Source organism: Camelina sativa, chromosome 18, assembly GCF_000633955.1.
Source record: "Camelina sativa cultivar DH55 chromosome 18, Cs, whole genome shotgun sequence".
Lineage (NCBI taxonomy): Eukaryota > Viridiplantae > Streptophyta > Magnoliopsida > Brassicales > Brassicaceae > Camelina > Camelina sativa.
Window position 1 is genome coordinate 19,618,213 of NC_025702.1, and position 22,892 is coordinate 19,641,104.

Here is a 22,892-nt window from a genome sequence, read left to right on the forward strand (position 1 = left end):
AAATATATAACCTAATATTTTTGAACGCCGTAATAAATTTACATAGTTGTTGTATTGTTGGATTTTCAGCAGTAAATCTCAGTTGTTAAAATGATAAATTCGCTGCTTTATATAGTAGTTTTATTTCATTATTATAGCTAGCATGCATCTAGATTTTGTAAAATTTTTTTGTTGTTGTTGCATTGCATGCCTCAAGATTATTAAAGACTAACAAACAAAATCGGTGTAAGTTGTACATTTTGTGGATGATCGGTTTAGTCTCACGAGAGATCCATTCCTCAAGGGGCTCTCACATGTTTCCCATTTTGTCTTCTCCGTTCTCTCGTGTTTCTTCACAGATGGAGACGTTTAATATATCAATCATCGAAACACAATCTCCTCTCTTTTTCCATTTTTTTTTTATAATTTATACACACTTGTCTGTATTGGCCACATAACTAAAACCCAATTGAATCTGCATTTGATGGCAGTTCACTTTGTACAAATGTCAATCACTTTTAGCTATAACTCAAGAGTATATATTAGCGATACAGAAACATGTCAGAGAGTTAATCTAACGTTACTTTCTTACTAAACCCTACTTCTTCTTCTTAGGGCCTCTAGATTACAAAACTCAAATTAATTATAAACTTCCTTATAATAACATAACTTAGAAAAACTTCCTCAAATCTTTTATATTACTATATATATTGACGATTTGGACTCATATAAAATCCAAAACTTTCAGCTGGCTTGTATGCACCCTGAATCACGCCTACATAATACGTATTGATACTTATCCATTTACTCGATTTCCTTGGCTAACGCAAAATTTCTAGTTCTCATATATCTTTTGTTCCAATAGTTTTGGTTTCCTTAATAGAGTTGCATACGCTTGACAGCTATATAAGTATNCTTTTTCCATTTTTTTTTTATAATTTATACACACTTGTCTGTATTGGCCACATAACTAAAACCCAATTGAATCTGCATTTGATGGCAGTTCACTTTGTACAAATGTCAATCACTTTTAGCTATAACTCAAGAGTATATATTAGCGATACAGAAACATGTCAGAGAGTTAATCTAACGTTACTTTCTTACTAAACCCTACTTCTTCTTCTTAGGGCCTCTAGATTACAAAACTCAAATTAATTATAAACTTCCTTATAATAACATAACTTAGAAAAACTTCCTCAAATCTTTTATATTACTATATATATTGACGATTTGGACTCATATAAAATCCAAAACTTTCAGCTGGCTTGTATGCACCCTGAATCACGCCTACATAATACGTATTGATACTTATCCATTTACTCGATTTCCTTGGCTAACGCAAAATTTCTAGTTCTCATATATCTTTTGTTCCAATAGTTTTGGTTTCCTTAATAGAGTTGCATACGCTTGACAGCTATATAAGTATAGCTGTATGTAAATAAAAGAAAATATTGTTTGTGATTGTATATAATTACACAAAATATGTAATGTAATATATAGTTTATACGGTATAAAGATGGTGCTGCAGTGCACACTTCACACATATAAAAAACGTTACCTCAACAATAGAAACAAGACACATATAACAAATTCTATCCGATTTGTTCCGATCAATTGCACAGTTTTATATGTTCTTCTGTCTTTTCTGCCACTTCATGTCTCTCTCTCATCTTCTCTTTTTGTCTCTATTATCTCTCACTCATGCCTCTCTCTCTCTCTCTCTATATATATATATCTATATAAGTACACACATTAACTACAAGGAGATTTTATGAAGAATTTAATCAAACAGTTTTGATAAAAGTGGCGGTTTACGATTATTCAAGTCTACAACTGTGTGAATGAACAAGAACACACCAAGACCAGAGTTTACAAGTACAACAGAAATAATATTTGTATTCTCAATATGAAAACTATGATATACATGTTTTGACACATGAGATTTTATTATCCGTAAAGTTCATATCGAACACAATTATCACAGTTTTAATTAATATAACATTTTCAAGACATAATATATACTAGAAATTATTTTGAATTAATTTAAATATATAAAAATGCCAAACAAACATAAACCCGACAGTATATATCACCCATATACATATATGCTCACATATATATAATTAATAATTTATATATAAATAAGTATAGAAGCATACGAAACCCTTTTACCGACTGTTGTTGTTGTTGTTGTCTCTCTCCTCTCAATACTTTTACTTATTACATTCAAAGCAAGAAATCGAAAAAAGGAAGGAACCCCCAAAGCTTTCTTTCTTCCTTCATTTTTGCTCTCTCCTCCCCATCATCATCATCATGTCCTCCCATACCAATCTCCCTTCTCCCAAACCGGTACCTAAAACGGATAACCGTATCTCCGGTACATCTCAAACCAAGAAACCACCGTCTTCCTCCGTGGCTCAAGACCAACAAACCCTAAAATGTCCCCGTTGCAACTCTCCAAACACAAAGTTCTGTTACTACAACAACTACAGTCTCTCTCAACCTCGTCACTTCTGCAAATCTTGTCGCCGTTACTGGACACGTGGCGGCGCCTTGAGAAACGTCCCCATCGGTGGTGGTTGCCGGAAAACCAAAAAATCCATCAAACCTAGTACTTCCTCCATGAACGCAGTACTCCCTTCTTCGTCTTCTTCTTCTCAGAGGTTCTTCTCTTCAATCATGGACGATTCTTCCAAATTCTTCCCACCTCCGACGACTATGGATTTTCAGCTCGCCGGTTTATCTCTCAACAAGATCAACGATCTTCAGCTTTTGAACAACCAAGAAGTTCTTGATCTTAGGCCCATGATCTCCTCGGGTCGGGAAAACACACCCGTTGATGTCGGGTCGGGTTTATCCTTAATGGGTTTTGGAGATTACAACAGTAACCATTCACCGACGGGTTTCACAACCGCCGGAGCAAGCGACGGTAACTTAGCTTCTTCTATAGAGACTTTGAGCTGTTTGAACCAAGATTTACACTGGAGGCTTCAGCAACAGAGGATGGCTATGCTTTTTGGTAATTCCAAGGAAGAAACTGTTGTCGTCGAGAGGCCGCAACCTATTCTTTACCGTAACCTCGAGATCGTGAACTCGTCATCGCCGTCGTCTCCGACGAAGAAAGGAGATAATCAGACTGAGTGGTATTTTGGTAATAATAGTGATAATGAAGGGGTGATTAGTAATAATGGTAATACAGGAGGAGGAGGAAGTGAATGGAACAATGGAATTCAAGCTTGGACTGATCTTAATCATTATAATGCTTTGCCTTGATTCTTGGTAAGTCCAACAAACTATATATCTATAATTTTATATATTTATTTGTTATGTGTGCTGTGATGTAATGCCAAAACTATTTATGTTTGTAGTCTTTTTTTTTTCTGGTGTTCTTGTAGACAGCTTTTGTTGTTGTTGTTGTTGTTGTTGTTACTATTTTAGTACTTTAAATTTCAATTTGTAAACAAAAAACAAAATTGGGGTATAAATTCAAGAAGAATGGAGAGAGATACTTATATTTGATGATTTGTCTGTATTTTAAAATAATTTAAAGTTGAAACAGAATTTACTGTTTTTAATTATTGAAAAGCCCTTGGTTTGGTGGTGAAATGTTCACTTAATGACTTATTGGATGGTTGTTATCCCAAGGATAATTATAATTTAAAATTTCTTTAAGAAGTCATTTTCACTAAATAGATAATGTCTCCTTGGGATTGGTCATAGTTCCTTTGAATAAGCCTACTTGAATTTTTTTTTTGTTTTAACTGAGCACAAATTATACAGATGACACAGACATTGAGCCAAGCAGAATAATTCACCATCCACATCATGTGTCATATACCCAAGTGAAAAATAAATTAAAACTCTCTGTATTATTCGTTAAAAACATCGATATTTGTGCCGTAAATAAAAATATAGATTGATGTTACATTAAAAATGTGTCAGTGAAGTGTTGTCTAATTAATATGTAGAAGCATATAGGATCTTAGGCGACACTGAACTATGTCGAGTCTCTGTGAAACATAGAGATCAGGCCTTCGCCTTCTTTTGCAGTCTCTCGTTAGCCTCATCCTTAGCTTCTCTCTAGAATATAAATACATCTGAACACGCATATATACGTATATGTTTGTTTGTGTAGTAGGTATAGGTACTATATATATATATATATATGTACATCTCTTATCACTGATCTCTATAGAGCAAGGCCTGCAAGAACTAAAGCATAAGTAGGCATGTGAGAACAGACTAATTGAACTTAGTTGTTTCAACTATTGCGCTAAGCTGTCAAAAGTATTCACAACTTTGGATTTTCTTAAACACTATTTAGATGCAAATTAAAAATTGTAGAATGATAATGAGTCGTCTGGTTTAAAATTTTAACCTTTGATTTGATATTTTGGGGGTCTTTTTTTTTGGTTTTTGTGTTGATAATGGGGTCTACAAGTTGAACTTTGGACTATAAACGAGAAAAACACACATCTCTTAGTTCACTTTTGTCATTTTGTGAGTTCTAGAAGAATATTAATTTGTACACTAATAATCTACTATAAAGTTTCTACTTTACTTGTTTCATCTGTTTATTTAGCCATGCATGCGACTATGTAATTAATCTTTTGCCTTTACCGTTTAATGGTACAAAAGTTAGAAAGCTAAAATACAAATATATATATATATATATATATATATATTTAGAGGACTATGTTTATTTCAATTTTTGTTTTTCTGCAGTTCTGCTGAAGACTGAAGAGTGATCTATATATCTATATAAGAATTACTTTTTAGGTTCCGAACACTTTCTTTTTACAAAGTTTCGATCTCTTAAAAGCCAATGTTGGCACTTTTGCATACTACAACATCCTTTAAAGCTTTTTAAGACTCGCCAATTGTAGGTTTGCTTTATACGATATTTCATCCTAAGAACATTTATCTTTAGGATATCTTGATTTTTTTGTTTTCTTCTCTTTGACACATCTTTTTAATTATCCTTAAAAGGTAATATAAAAAGATCAAGAATTAACCTTTTCTTGCTTTTGGTCGACGGACGACCGTGAGCATAAACAAGATAAATAAAAGGCTAAAGTTTTATATCATTGAGCTCATATATGACTTTAAAAAGTGTAATATATATGATAAAACAAAACAGATAATAATAATAGAAATATTTTGATGATGATTTGATTTAATGAAACGGATAGATGGCGAAGGAGCATGATGAATGTGAATACAAGTGATGTAACTGCCTTTTGTTACCATACAATATGATTAGATTTAATATGTCGTCGTTATTTCACGGCTTTGCCACAACAATCTAAAATCAATGGTGAGGAAGCTCACGATTTACGACTCGTGATTGAAGGAGATAGTATAGTTTTATATTTTGTTATTTTACCAATGTATTCATCACCTCTATATTATTATTTCATCATCTACGTTGAGATGGTTAAATATAAAGATATGCCCTAGTTAAATCTTAAATGCAACATTTCAGGTTTTAATATACAAAATGCAACATCTATATATATATATATATATATATACTGTAGTCTGTATATGCATGTATCATGTATGTGAAGTTTTGAACTAACGTGGGGGAGTAGTAAATCAGTCCACTTGGCAAGATAGGAAAAAAAAGTGGGAAAGGGTTAGATTGTGTTATTTCAAACGAGTAAACAAAACGGAAGAATATATAGATAACACCAAAGCCTTACAACTTTTTTGCTTTTCTTTAGAATCAAGTTTTTGTACATTTGGCCGTCGAACCGAACACCAATACAAAATTTGTCATGGCCTTATCACACAATAACGTCTTCTTCTTGGTCATGATGAAAAAAGAAAAGACGAAAACTTCCAACAGAAAACGAGTTACATGTTTACTATCACATCATTGCCTTTTTCTTCTTAGTAACCGATATTATATAGTAATTTTATTTGGCGTTCTGTACGTACAGGCAACACAAAAACTCCAAAAAGTTAGCTTCAAATTTTATATATCATTTTATTTAAAATTCGACTTTGGTTCCAATTTTCAATTTCTTAAAAAGTAGTATAACTCAATAAGTTATATAACATCTGACTTATCATTATTTTAAACTATGACCTTTTTTGCCATTTGATCATATATTACGATTTCAACATTTTTTACTGATTATATTCTGCTTTTGTCAAAGTATAACAATATTGTCATTTCATCTACAAGACAACTAATAATAATACAAAATGTTGGGCTTATATTTGTTTCCCAATTCAAATGAACTGTGGGCTTAGGCCGTATACAAACCCGTACTTTTTACCAATAATCTCCACACGAACAAGACCCATCTCTGAAATGATGAAACCTCTTTGAATCTCTACAAATAATTTCTCTGTTAATAACTCTTGATACGATCTTGATCCAACTGTGACAATCAACACAAACTCTAAGGTTCTTTAGAATCCTTATATTTCCACCAACGTTTCTCAAAACTGCAAAGGCTATGGCCAGTTTCTCGCTATGTTGATGCAAAGATCTCTCTTTTGCAGTCTCCTCCACGTCTTGATACACACAGCTCTTGTCTTCAACATACCCCAAATCTTTAGCCTTCCTGATTAGCTCTTCAAGAGTTTCAAGAATCTTCTCCGAGTTTGGATGCAAAAACAAATCTCCAGCCATGAATGTATGCGTCTCTCTATCGACTTCAACCCAACTCATTGCTGGATTCTTCTTCAGCCTCATCTCCTTCATCTCACTCTTCATCTCAATCACTCTGCTCCACTTCCCCGTGGATGCATATAGATTTGACATTAGAATGAGAGTTCCTTCATCTCCAGGTGCTATCTCAAGGATCTTTCTGGTTATCAGTTCTGCCATTTCTACCTTTCTATGAATCTTACAGGCGCTAAGCAACGTCCTCCACAGAACCAAGTCAGGGTTTATCACCTCCTTTATTAGCATTTCAGCCTCCTCTAATCTCCCTGCCTGTCCTAGCATATCTACCATACAAGCATAATGATCATTCGTCAACATGATCTTATCTTTTCTGAAGGAGTCGAAAAATGCACAACCTTCCTCAACTAATCCAGCGTTATTACAAGCCAAGAGTACGCTCAAGACTGTTACATCATTCGGTCGCATTCCAAGGTTTATCATTCTCTCAAACAACTCAAGTGCTTCGTGTCCAAAACCGTTCTGTGCATAACTATAGATCATTGTGTTCAAAGATATAACATCAACTTCAATCAAGGTATCAAAAACCAACCTTGCCATGTCTGAGTATCCACATTTCCCATATAAATCAATGAGCCCTGATCCGGCATACTTATCTCTATCAAAACCATATTTACTCACTATACCATGAACTTGTCTGCCTTCTTCAAACATTGCGAGATTCGAACACCCCCTGAGAGCACTTGACAATGTAAAAGAGTTAGGCTTCACTGAATCACGAATCATATTTCTAAATTCGATAAGGGCCATTTCTTCTCTACCGTTTTGGACAAGCCCCGATATAAGAGACGTCCAAGTCACCTGATTTGGGTACTCAATACACTTGAAAACCCGCAAGGAATGATCAACTAAACTGCACCTCAAGTACATTCTAAGAAGGGAAGTCTGTGAAGCAAGAGGAGACTCATAACCAGACTTGATCATAAGTCCATGAATAACCATGCCATTACCTAAATCCTTCAAGTTTCCACAAGATATCAATACACTAGCGTAAGTATACTCCACCAACATACTTTGAAATGCCTTCACAGCTTCAGCATCCTCACCCTTCTGCGAGTAACCAACGGTCAAAGCTGTGATCAAAACCACGTCTTTCTCCTCCACACGGTCCAATACTAACTTCGCCTCCCTCGTTTTACCAAACTTTACATACATATCCACAAGGGCACTTCCAACGAACACGTTTGAGACTTCCAAACCTAGAATCACTGCAAGTCCATGACTTCTCCGGGCTTCTTTTTCAAGACCCAAATCTGAAAAGGCTTTGAAAACACTAGACAACGTGTACTCATCTGGCAAAACATTATTCGTGATCATCAATCTATACAATTCAACAGATTCCTTGCTTCTTCTGTGCTTAATGAAATAAGCAATAAGAGAGTTCCATGTTACAATATGTCTCTCACGCATTTCATCGAACACCTGACGTGCGTAACCGATCTCGCCACACTTTAAACTCGCGTCGACGAGTTTGCTGCCTGATAGTTCGACGGGAAACCCAGATTTGAGCATCTGGGTTTGGATTTTCTTGAGCCCTGATATCGATCTTTCGTCTATGCATTGTCTGAGAAGCGGAGAGAAAGTGTGCGTCGTTGTCAAGGACGAGTCACATGCGACGCAGAGAAGCCTAAGCTGACTATGGCTAGAAGATTCCGGCGAACAGCTTTTGGTGGCAAAGGAGCTGAAAAATCTAGAAAAGGCGATTAATCCGCCGTTATAATCTCTTCTCATCACCGGCGGCGTATTTTTCCTCCGATCATCGCCTCAGTCTGTAGCTCATATCAGCCCATTAAAGCTCATCAAGGCCCATAAAGGTTTGAACTTGAACATATATTAGCCCATTTAGGGCCCATAAGATAAACCCTCCCCAATTCTGGGAAATGTCCTCCTCCTTTCCTCACCCTCTCTGTGTTTTCATCATCGGAGAGATCCACAACGCCACGCGGGTCATCGATGATCCGAATAATACAACCACGGCGCGACGGGGGCTTGACTAGTTCGATCTCCGCCGTCAAAATCCTGATGATGAGATTCTCGCCTGATGTTAGAATTTCTTCTCTTTTCACTCGCCGGCGGTTCTGCTCCGTGTCTCCGCTAATTCGCACACTTCCGGCGGAAGAATCTGATCCGACGAGTGTTCCGCACCGTCTACTCTCAATTCTCTCTAAACCCAACTGGCATAAATCTCCGTCCTTGAAATCAATGGTTCCTGCGATTAGCCCTTCTCACGTCTCCTCACTGTTCTCGCTCGATCTGGATCCCAAAACAGCTCTTAGTTTTTCTCACTGGATCTCACAGAATCCGAGATACAAGCACAGTGTATATTCCTATGCATCTCTTCTTACTCTTCTCATCAACAACGGATACGAGGGTGTTGTGTTTAAGATCAGGTTATGGATGATAAAGAGCTGTGATTCAGTAGGAGACGCTTTGTTTGTTTTGGATTTGTGTAGGAAGATGAATAAAGACGAAAGATTTGAGCTTAAGTATAAGCTTACTGTTGGGTGTTACAACACATTGTTGAATTCGTTAGCTAGATTTGGATTGGTAGATGAAATGAAGCAGGTTTATATGGAAATGTTGGAGGATAAGGTTTATCCCAACATTTACACATATAATAAAATGGTTAATGGGTATTGTAAGCTTGGGAATGTGGTAGAGGCGAATCAGTATGTGAGTAAGATAGTTGAGGCTGGGTTGGATCCTGATTTTTTCACATATACCTCTTTGATTATGGGTTATTGTCAAAGGAAGGATTTGGATTCTGCTTTTAAGGTTTTTGAGGAGATGCCTTTGAAGGGATGCAGTAGAAATGTGGTTGCTTACACTCACCTTGTACATGGTCTTTGTGTAGCGAGGAGGGTTGATGAAGCTATGGATTTGTTTGTGAAAATGAAGGATGACGACTGTTATCCAACAGTTCGTACTTATACAGTGCTTATAAAGGCTTTGTGTGGATCAGAGCGGAAGTCTGAAGCTCTTAAGTTGGTTAAGGAAATGGAAGAGAAAGGCATTAAGCCGAATATTCACACGTACACGGTGCTAATTGATAGTTTATGCAGTCAATGTAAGCTCGAGAAAGCAAGAGAGTTGTTAGGTCAGATGCTAGAGAGAGGGTTGATGCCAAATGTAATCACTTACAATGCATTGATTAATGGGTATTGTAAGCGGGGGATGATTGAAGATGCGCTAGGTGTTGTGGAGTTGATGGAATCACGTAACCTCAGTCCGAATACACGCACATACAATGAATTGATAAAGGGGTATTGTAAAAAGAATGTTCACAAAGCAATGGGAGTGCTTAATAAAATGCTGGAGCGCAAAGTACTTCCAGATGTGGTCACTTACAATTCACTAATCGATGGACAGTGTAGATCTGGTAATTTTGATACTGCATATAGGTTACTTAGTGTGATGAATGATAGAGGACTAGTTCCAGACCAGTGGACATATACTAGTATGATAGATTCTTTGTGTAAAAGCAAAAGAGTGGAAGAAGCTCGAGACCTGTTTGATTCTCTCGAGCAGAAAGGTGTAAACCCAAATGTGGTGATGTACACTGCATTGATTGATGGATACTGCAAGGCGGGTAAAGTAGACGAAGCTCATCTTATGCTTGAGACAATGTTGAGTAAGAATTGCTTGCCAAATTCGTTGACTTTTAACGCCCTGATTCATGGGTTATGTACCGATGGGAAATTGAAAGAAGCGACGTTGTTGGAGGAAAAAATGGTGAAGATTGGTCTACAGCCTACAGTTAGCACAGATACAATATTGATTCATAAATTTCTAAAGGACGGGGATTTTGATCACGCTTATAGACGTTTTCAGCAGATGTTGTCCTCTGGAACAAAGCCCGATGCACATACTTACACAACATTTATTCAAACCTATTGTAGAGAAGGGAGACTGCAAGACGCTGAGGGTATGATGACAAAGATGAAGGAAGATGGTGTTTTCCCGGATCTGTTCACTTATTCCTCTCTGCTTAAAGGTTATGGAGATCTAGGACAGACAAACTCTGCATTTGATGTCCTCAAGCGCATGCGTGATACTGGTTGTGAGCCTTCTCAACATACATTTTTGTCTCTGATCAAACATATGTTAGAGATGAAATATGGAAAGGAGATTGGCAGTGAACCAGGACTCCGTGTGATGTCGAACATGGTGGAGTTTGAGATTATTGTTGAGCTTCTTGAGAAAATGGTTGAGCACGGTGTAACCCCCAACGCCAAATCCTATGAAAACTTGATATTAGGGATCTGTGAGATTGGGAATCTCAGAGTTGCGGAAAAGGTGTTAGATCATATGCAACAAAACGAAGGAATATCTCCTAGTGAGTTGGTATTCAATGCACTTATTAGGTGTTGCTGCAAGCTGGAGAAGCATAACGAAGCAGCAAAGGTTGTAGATGATATGATTTGTGTTGGTCACTTACCGCAACTAGAGTCTTGCAAAATCTTGATATGTGGGCTGTATAAAGAANTTTTCAGCAGATGTTGTCCTCTGGAACAAAGCCCGATGCACATACTTACACAACATTTATTCAAACCTATTGTAGAGAAGGGAGACTGCAAGACGCTGAGGGTATGATGACAAAGATGAAGGAAGATGGTGTTTTCCCGGATCTGTTCACTTATTCCTCTCTGCTTAAAGGTTATGGAGATCTAGGACAGACAAACTCTGCATTTGATGTCCTCAAGCGCATGCGTGATACTGGTTGTGAGCCTTCTCAACATACATTTTTGTCTCTGATCAAACATATGTTAGAGATGAAATATGGAAAGGAGATTGGCAGTGAACCAGGACTCCGTGTGATGTCGAACATGGTGGAGTTTGAGATTATTGTTGAGCTTCTTGAGAAAATGGTTGAGCACGGTGTAACCCCCAACGCCAAATCCTATGAAAACTTGATATTAGGGATCTGTGAGATTGGGAATCTCAGAGTTGCGGAAAAGGTGTTTGATCATATGCAACAAAACGAAGGAATATCTCCTAGTGAGTTGGTATTCAATGCGCTTCTTAGCTGTTGCTGCAAGCTGGAGAAGTATAACGAAGCAGCAAAGGTTGTAGATGATATGATTTGTGTTGGTCACTTACCGCAACTAGAGTCTTGCAAAATCTTGATATGTGGGCTGTATAAAGAAGGAGAGAAAGAGAGAGGGGCTTCGGTTTTCCAGAGTTTGCTTCAATGTGGTTATTATGACTATGAATTAGCGTGGAAGATCATCATTGATGGGGTGGGGATGCAGGGACTTGTAGAGGCGTTTTATGAACTATTCAACGTTATGGAGAAAAACGGCTGCAAGCCCATCAACCAAAGTGAAACCTCACCCGACAAGGATTGTAGTTACCGCTGCGGCACTTGTGATACTATAATCAGGGAAGGCGAAAGTACTTATAGCTCCCAAAACAATTAAACATCTCAAGAGGTGGAGAGAGTATTACGTACTAGTTAAGTTTGTATTCATCTTTTGGTTTTATCTCTTTTGTTTAACTTGAAAGCCTCAATCACCATTCACACAAAATTATGCATGTCATCAGTTATGAGCTGTGTGTTTGGTTGAGTGTAATTATTAATGGAAGAATATACAAAACAGTAGGTGCTACCTGAGCTATGAGAGGGCGATCATGTTGTTGTTGATCCAAGCTATACTCATTGCAATCTACTGTATGTCCCAAATTCAGTATTCTCATCTTATGGTTAGATTTGTTAACTTATTGGGATGGGCCTGGCGGATATCAATTAGGCCCTCACTGCGGCTTTAATAATACACACAGCCCCCTAGCAAAGAAAGACTGAAATAAGCTTTTTTTAAGATATCTTGGACGGATATATCCAAAACCGAATCTAAAACCCAAATAGACCCGGAACCGAATCAAATACCGGCCATGCATGAAACTTTGTTTATTAGGGTTACAACTTGGGCTAGGCCATGCGGATATCAATTAGGCCCAGTTGTCGCAATCACTCTAGTACTAGTGTATTTCTTTTGATCTTAAATCCTATAACCCGAATTACAACTGAGGTCAGAGGATGTTGTAATTCTTTCGGTTTTCCTTTGATAGAAGCTACAGTTAATCATGCTTAATGTTGATTGTTAATCTAGTGCTCTTGAGAGTGTGAGTCTAGCAACTAGTATAAGTGCTTGTGTGACGTGTTGTAAGAGATTATCCTTGAGATCCAATAACAAAATGTAGTTCATAAGTTTTTTTTTTCTCCAAGTTACTGAATTGTTTTGATGTTTATGAAAGAGACACGAAACAGAGAGTGAAACAGAGAACTAGAGAATGAGATGTAAACTGACCTCAAAGAGTGGAAGAGGTCAGTAAGTCAACATAATTAAGACTAGTTGTTGGCTTGTTGCGGAAGAAGGAAACATCTATAGAAACAATGCTACATCTCAGCAAAAGAAAATTTTCGTGAACAAGAGATTGCAAGATCAGCGATGTGTATTAAGAGTTGAAAAATAAAAGCAAATAATTTAATAACAAACGTTACTGTTCTTCATACAATAATCGAAAACTAGGTGATTCCAAAAGATGCCAACCTATAAATCCGATTCTCCCTTTTTCAGAAGATCATAATACAACTTAGATGACATATCAGATAAATACATTGACCCAAAAAGTTAAACTAACAGGGCTTTGTGTACACGTGAAACACAAATTACCTTGGTCAGGGTAGTTGGTCACTGTACAAAATGTTATTTGGTAGGTGGAGATCTCAGCTTATCATCTGACTCATGCTTAAGAGAAGAATCCCCTCCCATTAGTTGTTCGAATCCTTCTACCTTAACGGGTTGAGCCCTGACCGTTCCTGGTGTACTGCAATTAGAATGGAGACATAACTTTTAAGACCCGGCCAGTAGGTGTAGAACAATGTGATTTTTGAGGTTTGAGAGGGTACTTACGGTGTCTGCATTTGTGGAATCTGCATTGAAGCCAATTGCCTGAATTGGTTATAGCCAGGCTGTTGTTGCATATTCGACATGGCAGCAATCTGTTGCTGTCTGAGTTGCTGCTGTATCTGTTGCTGGTGTCTTGGGTTCATAGGGTTGAAGGCATTTCCATCTACTGCCATTTCAGAAGGATTCTCTAGCTTTACCTGAACCAGCGGCCGATCCTTTTCCATATCCATGTTGGGTCGTGGTGATGTAACTTGACGCCTACGCAGTCTCTCTAGCTGTTGCTGCTGCTGAAACGTTGGGGAATTAACCATTTGCTGCATCTGTGGATGCATTTGCCTCTGGATCTGCAATAACATCATAACAAGAACTCAGTTAAGTTAAGCGAAAAAAAGTAACCCTTTAAATAAATGATCTCTTCATGCACAAAATTCAAACCAATTATGATGCCACAACAAGTCGTGCATTTATTTTATGTACGTACTTGTTGCGGTAACCGGAGAGAAGCTTGTTGCTGCAGATGTAACTGTTGCTGCAGTACTTGTGCTTGTTTCTGATTTGGAGGAGGATGGCTCTTAGTACTATCTCTAACAAGCTCTGCTAAACTCCCAAGATTACTGAAAAACAGCGTAAAACTTAATCACATGAACCGATGAACAAAACTATAAATGTTAGTTTTATTACTAACATGTGTCTATGAAAGGGAAAACATATATTAATCTTCATTAAGAAAAAGATTAATCTTCATAAATCACTTGAATTAGGCAAAACCACTCAAAAGAAACTCACCTATATCCCGTCGTATTAAGGAACATCTTAATCAACTGCATCGCTGAGCACTCCTTTTTGTAACTATCAGTAAGAAGCTTCAAAATACTGCCTAATTTAGAGATATGTCGGCTAACCAACTGAGAGAAGACATCAATCGGAACCTCGGTTGCACCTTCGAATCCCATTGTTAGAAGCATGCGTGCAACAACTTTCTGTGACACCAGAGCCGCTTGATCATCACTAAAACCCAATTTGTCAGCTTTTTTACGGCGCAAAACTCCTCTTTCTTCCATCCTATGGTACTCAGGCATCATCCCAAGCCTCTCGATCATGACATGACTCCTGGTAGTAACTTGCGGTAACGTATCAAGTACCCCATAGAAGTCTGTTTTTAAGTTGCCTTGTGCTCTGGTAACCGGCGAAAGGGCAGACTCGGGTACACAGTTCATTCTAAACATTGTCTCTGGAAGAAAAAGTATATCATCTTCTGAAGTATCGAAGCCAGAACTTGGATGTGTACTAGATCTACTCATATGACCTAAACTTCGATCTTCTAAAAAAGGTGCACGCTTTCTCTTATGACTATCCACAACTCTAAGGTAAGTAGACATCCCTTCAGGTGTTCGTTTATCAGATTCTTGCCCTCCAACTGACATCCCATACTTAAAACCATACCTTGAAATAAACTGAGTGTACCATGTGTCCGGTAGCTCCTCGAACCTGGATCTTTGAGAAAGATTACTGTAATCAGACTCACTACCTCTCGCACTTGACTTGGATAGACTCTGAAAATTATAATCACATAGAAATTATGAACACATGTACTGAAAGATAAACAAACAAACATATGAAACCACTAACTCCAAAATCCCTAAATTGAAGATTAGGCGCTATATCAGTGAGAGTGAACAATAGATACAATTTGCTCAAAGATCCACAAAGTTTTCACCTTGGTTAAGCTCGGATTGTGGCGAATCCCTCCGTCTCGGTGAAACCCACCTTCGAGAGAAGCGTTCTCCAACGTGTAGTACACATCATCTCCGTGAAGCTGTAAATCTGAAATTGAAACAAATAAAGAACCCCCGACGGTTTCAACACACCTGAAATTGCCATTAAAAACAAAGCTCCAAAGAAGGAAACAAACATACAATTAGGATTGAGCTTGGACACGGCGACAGAAGAAACATCGGAAACGGAAGCAGAGGAAGATGACGCGGCGGTGGTATTGGATCGGAGGAAAAGTGAGACGGTGGCTTTATCGAATAAGAGAGCACGAACGCGGAGCTGGAGCTGAATCTGAGACCTAGGCTTGGACTCATCAACGCGCATAAAAGCTTCCCAGTTAGAAGGAGAAGAAAGGTGATAGTGAAAGGAGGAATAGATAGAATCGCCGAGCCATGTCCGCCACACGCCGGAAACTTCAAGTCTTCTCGCTAGATCGAAGCCACGACCGTCGTCGCCGAGCAGTGCCATTGTCAGTTGTCTCTTTAATTTTTCTGTCCAAGTTTCTTGACAAGAAAATCTGTTTTGTGTACTGATAATGGGCTTAGTAGGCCTTAAAGGCCCATGGAATTTGCCCAGTCAAAACAAAATTAATATAGTGAATATAAATTATTAAAAAAAAAACTAAACGCGCCAGTAAGGGGTCGAACCTTCGGCCTTCTGCTTAGGAAACAGACGCTCTATCCACTGAGCTACAGGCGCTAATTGTGAATGCCATACGTACACGTTATTCTTAGCCAAAATCATGCAAGAAATTAATACTAGGAGTCGTCGATGAAGATAACATATGAATATGATAATCTTTTTATTTTATTAGTTAGTTACTCTTTGGATCGATGATTTGTATGATCTGACAACAACATCTTGGTTATAAAATAACATTGTTGTTGATATTTTGCAATTGGTGATGACGATAACTATTTTCCATGTAGAGACGTATACACTTCTGTCACATCCACTATCTATGTGGTTCGGTTAGATTTTAAATATGACTTTTTTTTTTGGCAAACAGATTTTAAATATGACATGTTTGGCTTTGCATTTCACTAAAAAGTAGTAGCAGTACTAGTATTCTCTAACTCGTTGGATTAAGTGAATGCCTCTTAAATTAACAATTAATTCAGATTAAACGTATAAAAGCTTGCGCAGTTACACGTGTCAATTCTGTATTCGAGACCATTGCGATAAACGCATGTCACTTTGATTTGTACTATTTGTTTTAGACCAATAAAAAAAAACCAAAACAAAAAGTCAACTAAAAAACCTAACTGAATTTCGGATTGAACAAGAGAGAGAGTGTGTGTTTACGACTGTTTAAGTGAGAATGAAATCGGTTAGACTGACTTCTCCGACAGAGCATTACATTGGTGAGTTTGGTGGCCATTTTGATTTGGACTTTGGGGCCCAATTGAGAGAGAGAGAGAGAGAGAGATTAGAGTTGGATACTCAAATTAGTTAAAAGGGTTTAGTTCACCCACTATGCAAGAAACCTCTTCTCACACTAGTATACTATAACCTTTTTCATTGAATTTACCAATTAAGTAACTAATCACTTTTCTAAAAAATTGTATTACGTTAAGAGTTTGCATTTCACCAAAGACTACAAAAATATTACTTTTTGAGCAACAACTTCACTTAAGTTGTTATTTTTTATTTGTGCTTGTCTAGATAATATTACAACAAATGATATACACGTAAATGCAAATCCCTTTTTGTCAACCCACAAACAAAACTGTACCGGCATTAAGATAATCGAAGTTGAGACTTCAGGTAAAGAATCACCAAATCTAGTAAATGTTTATTTTTAAAAACCATTTATTCTTTTAACTTACATGTAAAACTAAAACTAAAAGTATAATCTAACGGATGATCGCGCAAAGACAGTCGCATAAAATTTGTATGTTACGAGAATTGGTAATATATCCCATGCATATCGTTCTTGTAATCAATTTTATAATCATGATCGTATCACGTAAGCTATAAATCAAAAAACTATTTTTTTATTTCACGTAATTCTCAAGTTATGAATGAGAGTTTTTGACGCTGTGGGTCCAAATAATAAACTATGTCGCGGCCTGAAGTGGATCGGATAAAAGGTTCATGATGACTCGTGAAGATCGTGTCGCGAACGAAAACAATCTCATAAATGTAGTCTTGTCTTACTTAAGTTATAAAATTATAAACGTGTTAGTTTTGATAATTTACGAGTGTATATTATACTATTAAGAAAAGAAGATGTCAATAACACTGGCTTCGTTTAGCTAGTGTGGTGAAGCTACTTTGCCATATGTTTCCTTTTCTCGTTACGATGGCGCCACGATAACCGTTAAACAAGATACGGCATAACCTTACCTCGAAAATTTCACATTCTACGGCATTTCATAAATAAGTTTTTTTTTTGTGTGGGTTGGTTTACTTACATTAATGAAGAAATTTGCTGAACCTGCAGGACCAAATAAAAGCAAGTTGTCAGTATTTTCACATGGCTAATATTTAATGACAAATTGAGTGAAAATGTTTTTTGTAAATTCGAACAATAAATACAAATAATCTTATTAGAACCAACTTTTAAAAGCAAAGAGGATGTCTTGTCCTATCATTCACAAGTGTAAATTACGGAAATGCCATTGACTAAGGTTTGGATATTTCAACCGTCGGCGTGTCTGTTCGTTGGAAGGCGTTTGTTACGGCATCGTATCACCTTTTCATATTCTTCTTCAAAAAATTTAATATTTTTTTCCAATTTTTAAAAAGCAAAAGAGACGAGAAGAGAAGGGAACTTGACTTGCATGGTGGAAGTTGTATAAATATAGCAGAGACTCTCTGCCAGAGAGAGAGAGAGAGAGAGATTCCAATCCATTACCACCCAGTCATCAAAATCTCTAGTCTTCTTTCTTTCTTTTTCCTCTTCTTTTTGCTTTCTAAGAATAACCATTTCTAAAGATAATCATAATCTTTTAACGAGACAGACAACAATAGCAATAAAAAAAAAAAAAAAAAAAAAAAAANAAACCTGAGTTTTACTGTTTGTCCGGATTCTCTCCGGCTCTGTGCTTTCCCTCCTTCTCCCTCTCGGAGATGTTGTTACTCTGTTTCCCTGTTTTCTGTTCTTTTTGTTTTTTGGGAGATTTTTTTACGAAGCTTTGAGTTTTTTCTTTTTTCTTTCTTTTTTAAAAAGTTTATTCAAAGCTTCTAACAAAGAATCCCAAAAGACCAATTTTTTCTCCAAGCTATGGCGGTTGAAGGTATGGCTTAAATTAGCTTCTTTTCTTTTTTTTTTCTTTCTGTTATTGTTTTCTATTGTGCGTTTGAAATTTTAGAAACCAAAAAAAAAAAAACGTCATTTTGATTCGTTGCAGAGATGGAGAAGAAGATCAGAGGAAGCCATAAGACAGAGGAGCTAAAACAGAGTATCGAAGATCCATCTCCAAGATGCGTGCTTGAAATCCCGGTTATGAGCTCTGATTCCGATAACAGCAGTAGCAGCAGCAGCAGTTGTAGCTCGTGTTCTCCTGATAAATCAACGTCTCCGTTATCGACGACTCCTACGAACGTTTCGTCGTTTCATCAATGGAACAAAATGATCGATTCCATCAAGAAGAAATCGATAAGGAGATTCTCAGTCATTCCTCTCCTCGCTAGCTACGAGCTGACCCGTAAGAACATGCGTCGGAAACAGCATAAGCTGATTCCTTCTTCGGAAAACGAATTCGATTGTGGTCAAATCCTCTTCGCTAAACCTTCGTGGCGTAATTTCACCTTCGACGAGCTCGTTGCCGCCACCGACAATTTTAATCCCGGTAAATGTTCAAATCTTGAAAAAGACCATACTACCCTCATTATTTCAATTGTGGAACATGAAAAGATGAAACTTTTGCCCTCCCCCTGGTGAAACAGAGTCTTATATGATTTTGTTGTTGTTGGTAGAGAACATGATTGGGAAAGGAGGGCATGCGGAGGTATACAGAGGTGTTTTACCCGACGGAGAGACCGTAGCGATCAAGAAGCTGACGAGAAACGCTAAGGAAGTAGAAGAAAGAGCCAGTGATTTCTTATCGGAGCTTGGGATAATAGCACACGTTAACCATCCAAACGCAGCTAAGCTTCGTGGTTTCAGCAGCGATCGCGGTTTGCATTTTGTGCTTGAGTACTCTCCTCATGGCAGTCTCGCTTCTCTACTCTTTGGTATAAAAAAGAAAACCTTTTTGTGGTTGGTATTATTAGACCGTTGCTGTTGTTGTGGTGGTGATGTGTTTGGAACTTTTTGTAGGATCTGAGGGGTGTTTGGATTGGAAGAAACGGTATAAAGTGGCTTTGGGTATAGCTGATGGTTTGAGTTATCTTCATAATGACTGCCCTCGTCGGATTATTCACCGTGATATCAAAGCTTCTAACATTTTGCTCAGTCAAGATTACGAAGCTCAGGTATTTTGATTGATTGATTCAACAAAGAGCAATCAACTTTTTTTTGTGTGTGTGTACTGAGAATTCGATATTACAGATTTCGGATTTTGGACTAGCTAAGTGGCTTCCAGAGAATTGGTCTCATCACATTGTTTTCCCAATCGAAGGCACATTCGGGTCAGAGTTAGACTTACAATCCCCATAGCTACAATTCTCTGCTTTTTTTTTTCCGATGTTTGAATTCAAAACCTGGTTGGTTCATTGTTTTTTCATACAGATATCTAGCTCCAGAGTACTTTATGCACGGGATTGTCGATGAGAAGACAGATGTGTTTGCGTTTGGTGTATTGCTTTTAGAGATCATAACTGGTCGTCGAGCTGTTGATACAGCTAGCAGGCAAAGCTTAGTTATGTGGGTAATGATCTGCCTATCCCATTCTCTTTGTTTGCATCTTCCATCTTTTGAATCAAACAGTTAAAAACAGCATGAATGCTTTTGATATAGGCAAAACCTCTTTTAGAGAAGAAGAGCGTGGAAGAAATAGTTGATCCTCAGCTAGGAAATGACTTTGATGAGACCGAGATGAAACGAGTGATGCAAACAGCTTCGAAGTGCATACACCATGTATCCACCATGCGTCCTGACATGAACCGGGTATGTTCCAAAAACACACAAAACCAGTGTTAGGTAGGTTCTAATAGTCACAACTTGGGATGATGATGAATTGTTGAGGTTTTGGGATGCAGTTGGTGCAGCTGTTGCGTGGAGATGACAGGTTAGCTGAGCTGCAACAAAAAACAGGCGGAGCAAGAACAGTGAGTCTCGACGAGTGCGACTTAGATCACACCTCTTCCTCTTACCTTAATGATCTCACTCGGCATAGACAACTCTTGATGGAGTAAGTAATCAATCTGATGAAATCAAATACACAAAAGGAAAATCCTCTATCCAACAGAGACGAAACAATAACAAAGTGTTTTTTTTTTCTTTTTATCATGCCTATGATTTTGCTTCATCTTCTCCAAAAGTTGTATGTATAATTTGGCTTTTGTCTTAAAACTTGTGGTTGTCTCTCTGTTTCTCTCTCTTGTAAAAGAGCTTTTAGTAAAACTTTACAATATTCAGATGATAAATGTGTTTTAAAGAAAGAAAAAAAGAATTAGTGGAAATAAAGTGAGCATATATATTCACTGGTTTAGACTTTAATCATCTTCTGAGATTCATTCAACAAAGCAAAAATAAAAAAAGAAGAAGGAAGACAAAAATGGCTACAGAAACAATCATACAAGGAGCAATTTTGGCACTGACCTTCATTACCTTCTGGGCGATTAAGTATCTCTCTCAACGAGGCCTAACCAAATTCCGAAACAAACACCGAGCCACACTCCAAACCCAGCGTCAGCTCATCCAAGCCTCACGTCTCCTCGCTCGAGCCCGAACCACACCTAAGAAATCCCAATCTCAATCTCTCGCCAAGACGGCGCTCAGTGAAGCCGACGATGTGATCTCGATTTCACCAGACGATGCGGCCGGTCACATCGTCCGTGCCTTAGCTCTAGATCTGCTAGGTCACCACACCTCTGCTCTCAAGTCGTTCGATACGGCGCTGACTTATCCGCGCTTGAAGTCGCTTTCGGTGGGAGAACGCGCCGATGCGCTTGTTAAAAGAGCTGAGATGAAACTGGCTGTGAATCGGCGACGGAGGATTGACTCTGCGATTGAGGATCTGGAAGAGGCGGTGAGGCTCGCCGCCGGTACGGATACGGCGAGACTGTTCCGTCTACTGGGCGAGTGTTATGAGTTCAAGGGCTTGAATGAGAAGGCCCATTGGGCTTTTAATGAAGCTTTAAAAGTCCAACCAAGTTCAGCAACGGCTCGTGATGGATGAGAAAATAAAAAAGACCGAACTTAGATATATCTCTTTGAATTTTCTCCCTGCTACTTTTTGCTATTTTTGTTTCGCGCCTATAACTTTAGTAAAATGCTTTCATGACCCCTACAAGAGCTTCTCCCTTGTATTTAAAGAGTGTTCGTTCAATTGTGCTTTTAGAACTATGAAAATGTGAGAAAGATATTTCATAAATGGAAACGGAGTTACAGCGATAAGGCCGATTACATTACAAAAAACTAAGTATTAAAACCGATCATCCACCCCTAACAGAAGAACATTACTACAAAATTGACCCCCCCAAAAGTTTCTGCTTCTTCAACTTTTACCCCCTCTACTGCTGTCTTAGACTACAGTTAAAAAGGGAACTTCAAAGATCCATCTATATAGCAAGAATCAAGAAGATAAACCTCGGGGTCCTCGGTTAGCTACGGTGAACAAAAAGTCTAAGCAAGAACGAACCATATGATATTAGTAGGACTGGTTTGGCCACAAGAAAAACTCAGCTTGGTTCATAGGAACTTGAACTGTGGAGTCAGAAACCAAAGGATAATGCTGAAAGAAGTTCTGGTGGTGATAAAGAACTGACGGGTCGAATGGAATACCACATGGGATTGAGTTAGGGTTAACATCAGAGGAAGAAGAGGACGGAAGCAGATCTTGTTGGAGGTTATGGTCAGATGAAGGGGGAGATTCAACAGCGACCTTGTGGCGTTTCGCAGCTCCTACGGGGAAAGAACATTTCATGACTGCTTCAACGTCATAGCGGTTCATCTCAAAGTTAGTTACTGCGTTGATTCCTCTGAACTTAATGGCTGCTATGTCATAAGCCTCCGCTGCTTCCTCCTCGGTTGCTATACACACACATATATATATATATATGTATATACAGATCAATGACTGGATTTTTCGGGGTAAAGAATAGGTTTTTGGTTTACTAATAATAACGTTTTACCAAAGGTTCCGAGGTAAAGATCTTTGTTGCCTGCGACACGGCCGATCCTTGCTTGCCAACGACCTTGTTGATGATGCCTTGTGACACCTCTATACATAGAAGCTCCTCTCGAAAAACCGCTACTTTTCCTGATTACATTTACATGAACCAAAAGTTCAGTGTAGAGATCAAGAACATATAGATGTATATATAACAACAATCATTGATTGGACTCACCTCCTAAGAGATGCAATGAACTCTTGCTTGGTCATGTGATTCATTTCCTCAAGTTCTTTTGAATAACT

General features: G+C 38.0%; 7 protein-coding genes and 1 non-coding gene across 10 annotated transcripts in view; 4 read left to right on the top strand and 4 right to left on the bottom strand.

The window, feature by feature from the left end:
- LOC104762698 (dof zinc finger protein DOF5.7-like) lies at nucleotides 2,144-3,501 on the top strand. Its single transcript, XM_010486038.2, has one exon. It carries the CDS (start codon nucleotides 2,293-2,295, stop codon nucleotides 3,250-3,252), a length of 960 nt encoding a protein of 319 aa, XP_010484340.1. The 5' UTR covers nucleotides 2,144-2,292; the 3' UTR covers nucleotides 3,253-3,501.
- Nucleotides 6,138-8,456, bottom strand: LOC104762699 (pentatricopeptide repeat-containing protein At5g65570-like). The gene has a single exon (XM_010486040.2). The coding sequence runs from the start codon at nucleotides 8,408-8,410 to the stop codon at nucleotides 6,263-6,265; it is 2,148 nt and encodes a 715-aa protein (XP_010484342.1). The 5' UTR covers nucleotides 8,411-8,456; the 3' UTR covers nucleotides 6,138-6,262.
- LOC104762700 (pentatricopeptide repeat-containing protein At5g65560-like) lies at nucleotides 8,564-12,348 on the top strand. Of its 2 annotated transcripts, none has more exons than XM_019240534.1 (2): nucleotides 8,564-10,673; nucleotides 11,336-12,348. In XM_019240534.1, the coding sequence occupies exons 1-2, from the start codon at nucleotides 8,633-8,635 to the stop codon at nucleotides 12,097-12,099; spliced, it is 2,805 nt and encodes a 934-aa protein (XP_019096079.1). In that variant the 5' UTR covers nucleotides 8,564-8,632; the 3' UTR covers nucleotides 12,100-12,348. The 2 variants fall into 2 exon arrangements, with proteins under 2 accessions (XP_019096079.1, XP_019096078.1); XM_019240533.1 differs by having other exon boundaries at nucleotides 8,564-10,513; nucleotides 11,176-12,348.
- Nucleotides 13,143-15,851, bottom strand: LOC109124513. Its single transcript, XM_010486042.2, has 6 exons — nucleotides 15,507-15,851; nucleotides 15,308-15,414; nucleotides 14,377-15,143; nucleotides 14,072-14,204; nucleotides 13,594-13,934; nucleotides 13,143-13,507 (listed from the first exon to the last, which is right to left on the bottom strand). The coding sequence occupies exons 1-6, from the start codon at nucleotides 15,829-15,831 to the stop codon at nucleotides 13,387-13,389; spliced, it is 1,794 nt and encodes a 597-aa protein (XP_010484344.1). The 5' UTR covers nucleotides 15,832-15,851; the 3' UTR covers nucleotides 13,143-13,386.
- TRNAR-CCU lies at nucleotides 15,990-16,062 on the bottom strand. The gene has a single exon. It is a non-coding gene; the product is annotated as a tRNA-Arg (tRNA).
- Nucleotides 18,123-20,898, top strand: LOC104762702 (receptor-like cytosolic serine/threonine-protein kinase RBK1). The gene is made up of 8 exons (XM_010486043.2): nucleotides 18,123-18,605; nucleotides 18,720-19,160; nucleotides 19,288-19,545; nucleotides 19,631-19,785; nucleotides 19,862-19,941; nucleotides 20,042-20,180; nucleotides 20,270-20,419; nucleotides 20,512-20,898. Exons 1-8 carry the CDS (start codon nucleotides 18,593-18,595, stop codon nucleotides 20,665-20,667), a joined length of 1,392 nt encoding a protein of 463 aa, XP_010484345.1. The 5' UTR covers nucleotides 18,123-18,592; the 3' UTR covers nucleotides 20,668-20,898.
- LOC104762704 lies at nucleotides 20,945-21,817 on the top strand. Its single transcript, XM_010486046.2, has one exon. It carries the CDS (start codon nucleotides 21,030-21,032, stop codon nucleotides 21,651-21,653), a length of 624 nt encoding a protein of 207 aa, XP_010484348.1. The 5' UTR covers nucleotides 20,945-21,029; the 3' UTR covers nucleotides 21,654-21,817.
- The window catches only part of LOC104762703 (AP2-like ethylene-responsive transcription factor AIL7), a 6,190-nt gene continuing 5,240 nt past the window's right edge, over nucleotides 21,943-22,892 (bottom strand). For both annotated transcript variants that reach the window (XM_010486044.2, XM_010486045.2), the window contains 2 exons: nucleotides 22,609-22,736; nucleotides 21,943-22,507 (listed from right to left, as the gene is read on the bottom strand). In XM_010486044.2, coding sequence (XP_010484346.1) covers nucleotides 22,125-22,507; nucleotides 22,609-22,736 — 511 coding nt within the window. In that variant the 3' untranslated portion in view covers nucleotides 21,943-22,124. The remainder of the gene's footprint in view (nucleotides 22,508-22,608; nucleotides 22,737-22,892) is intronic.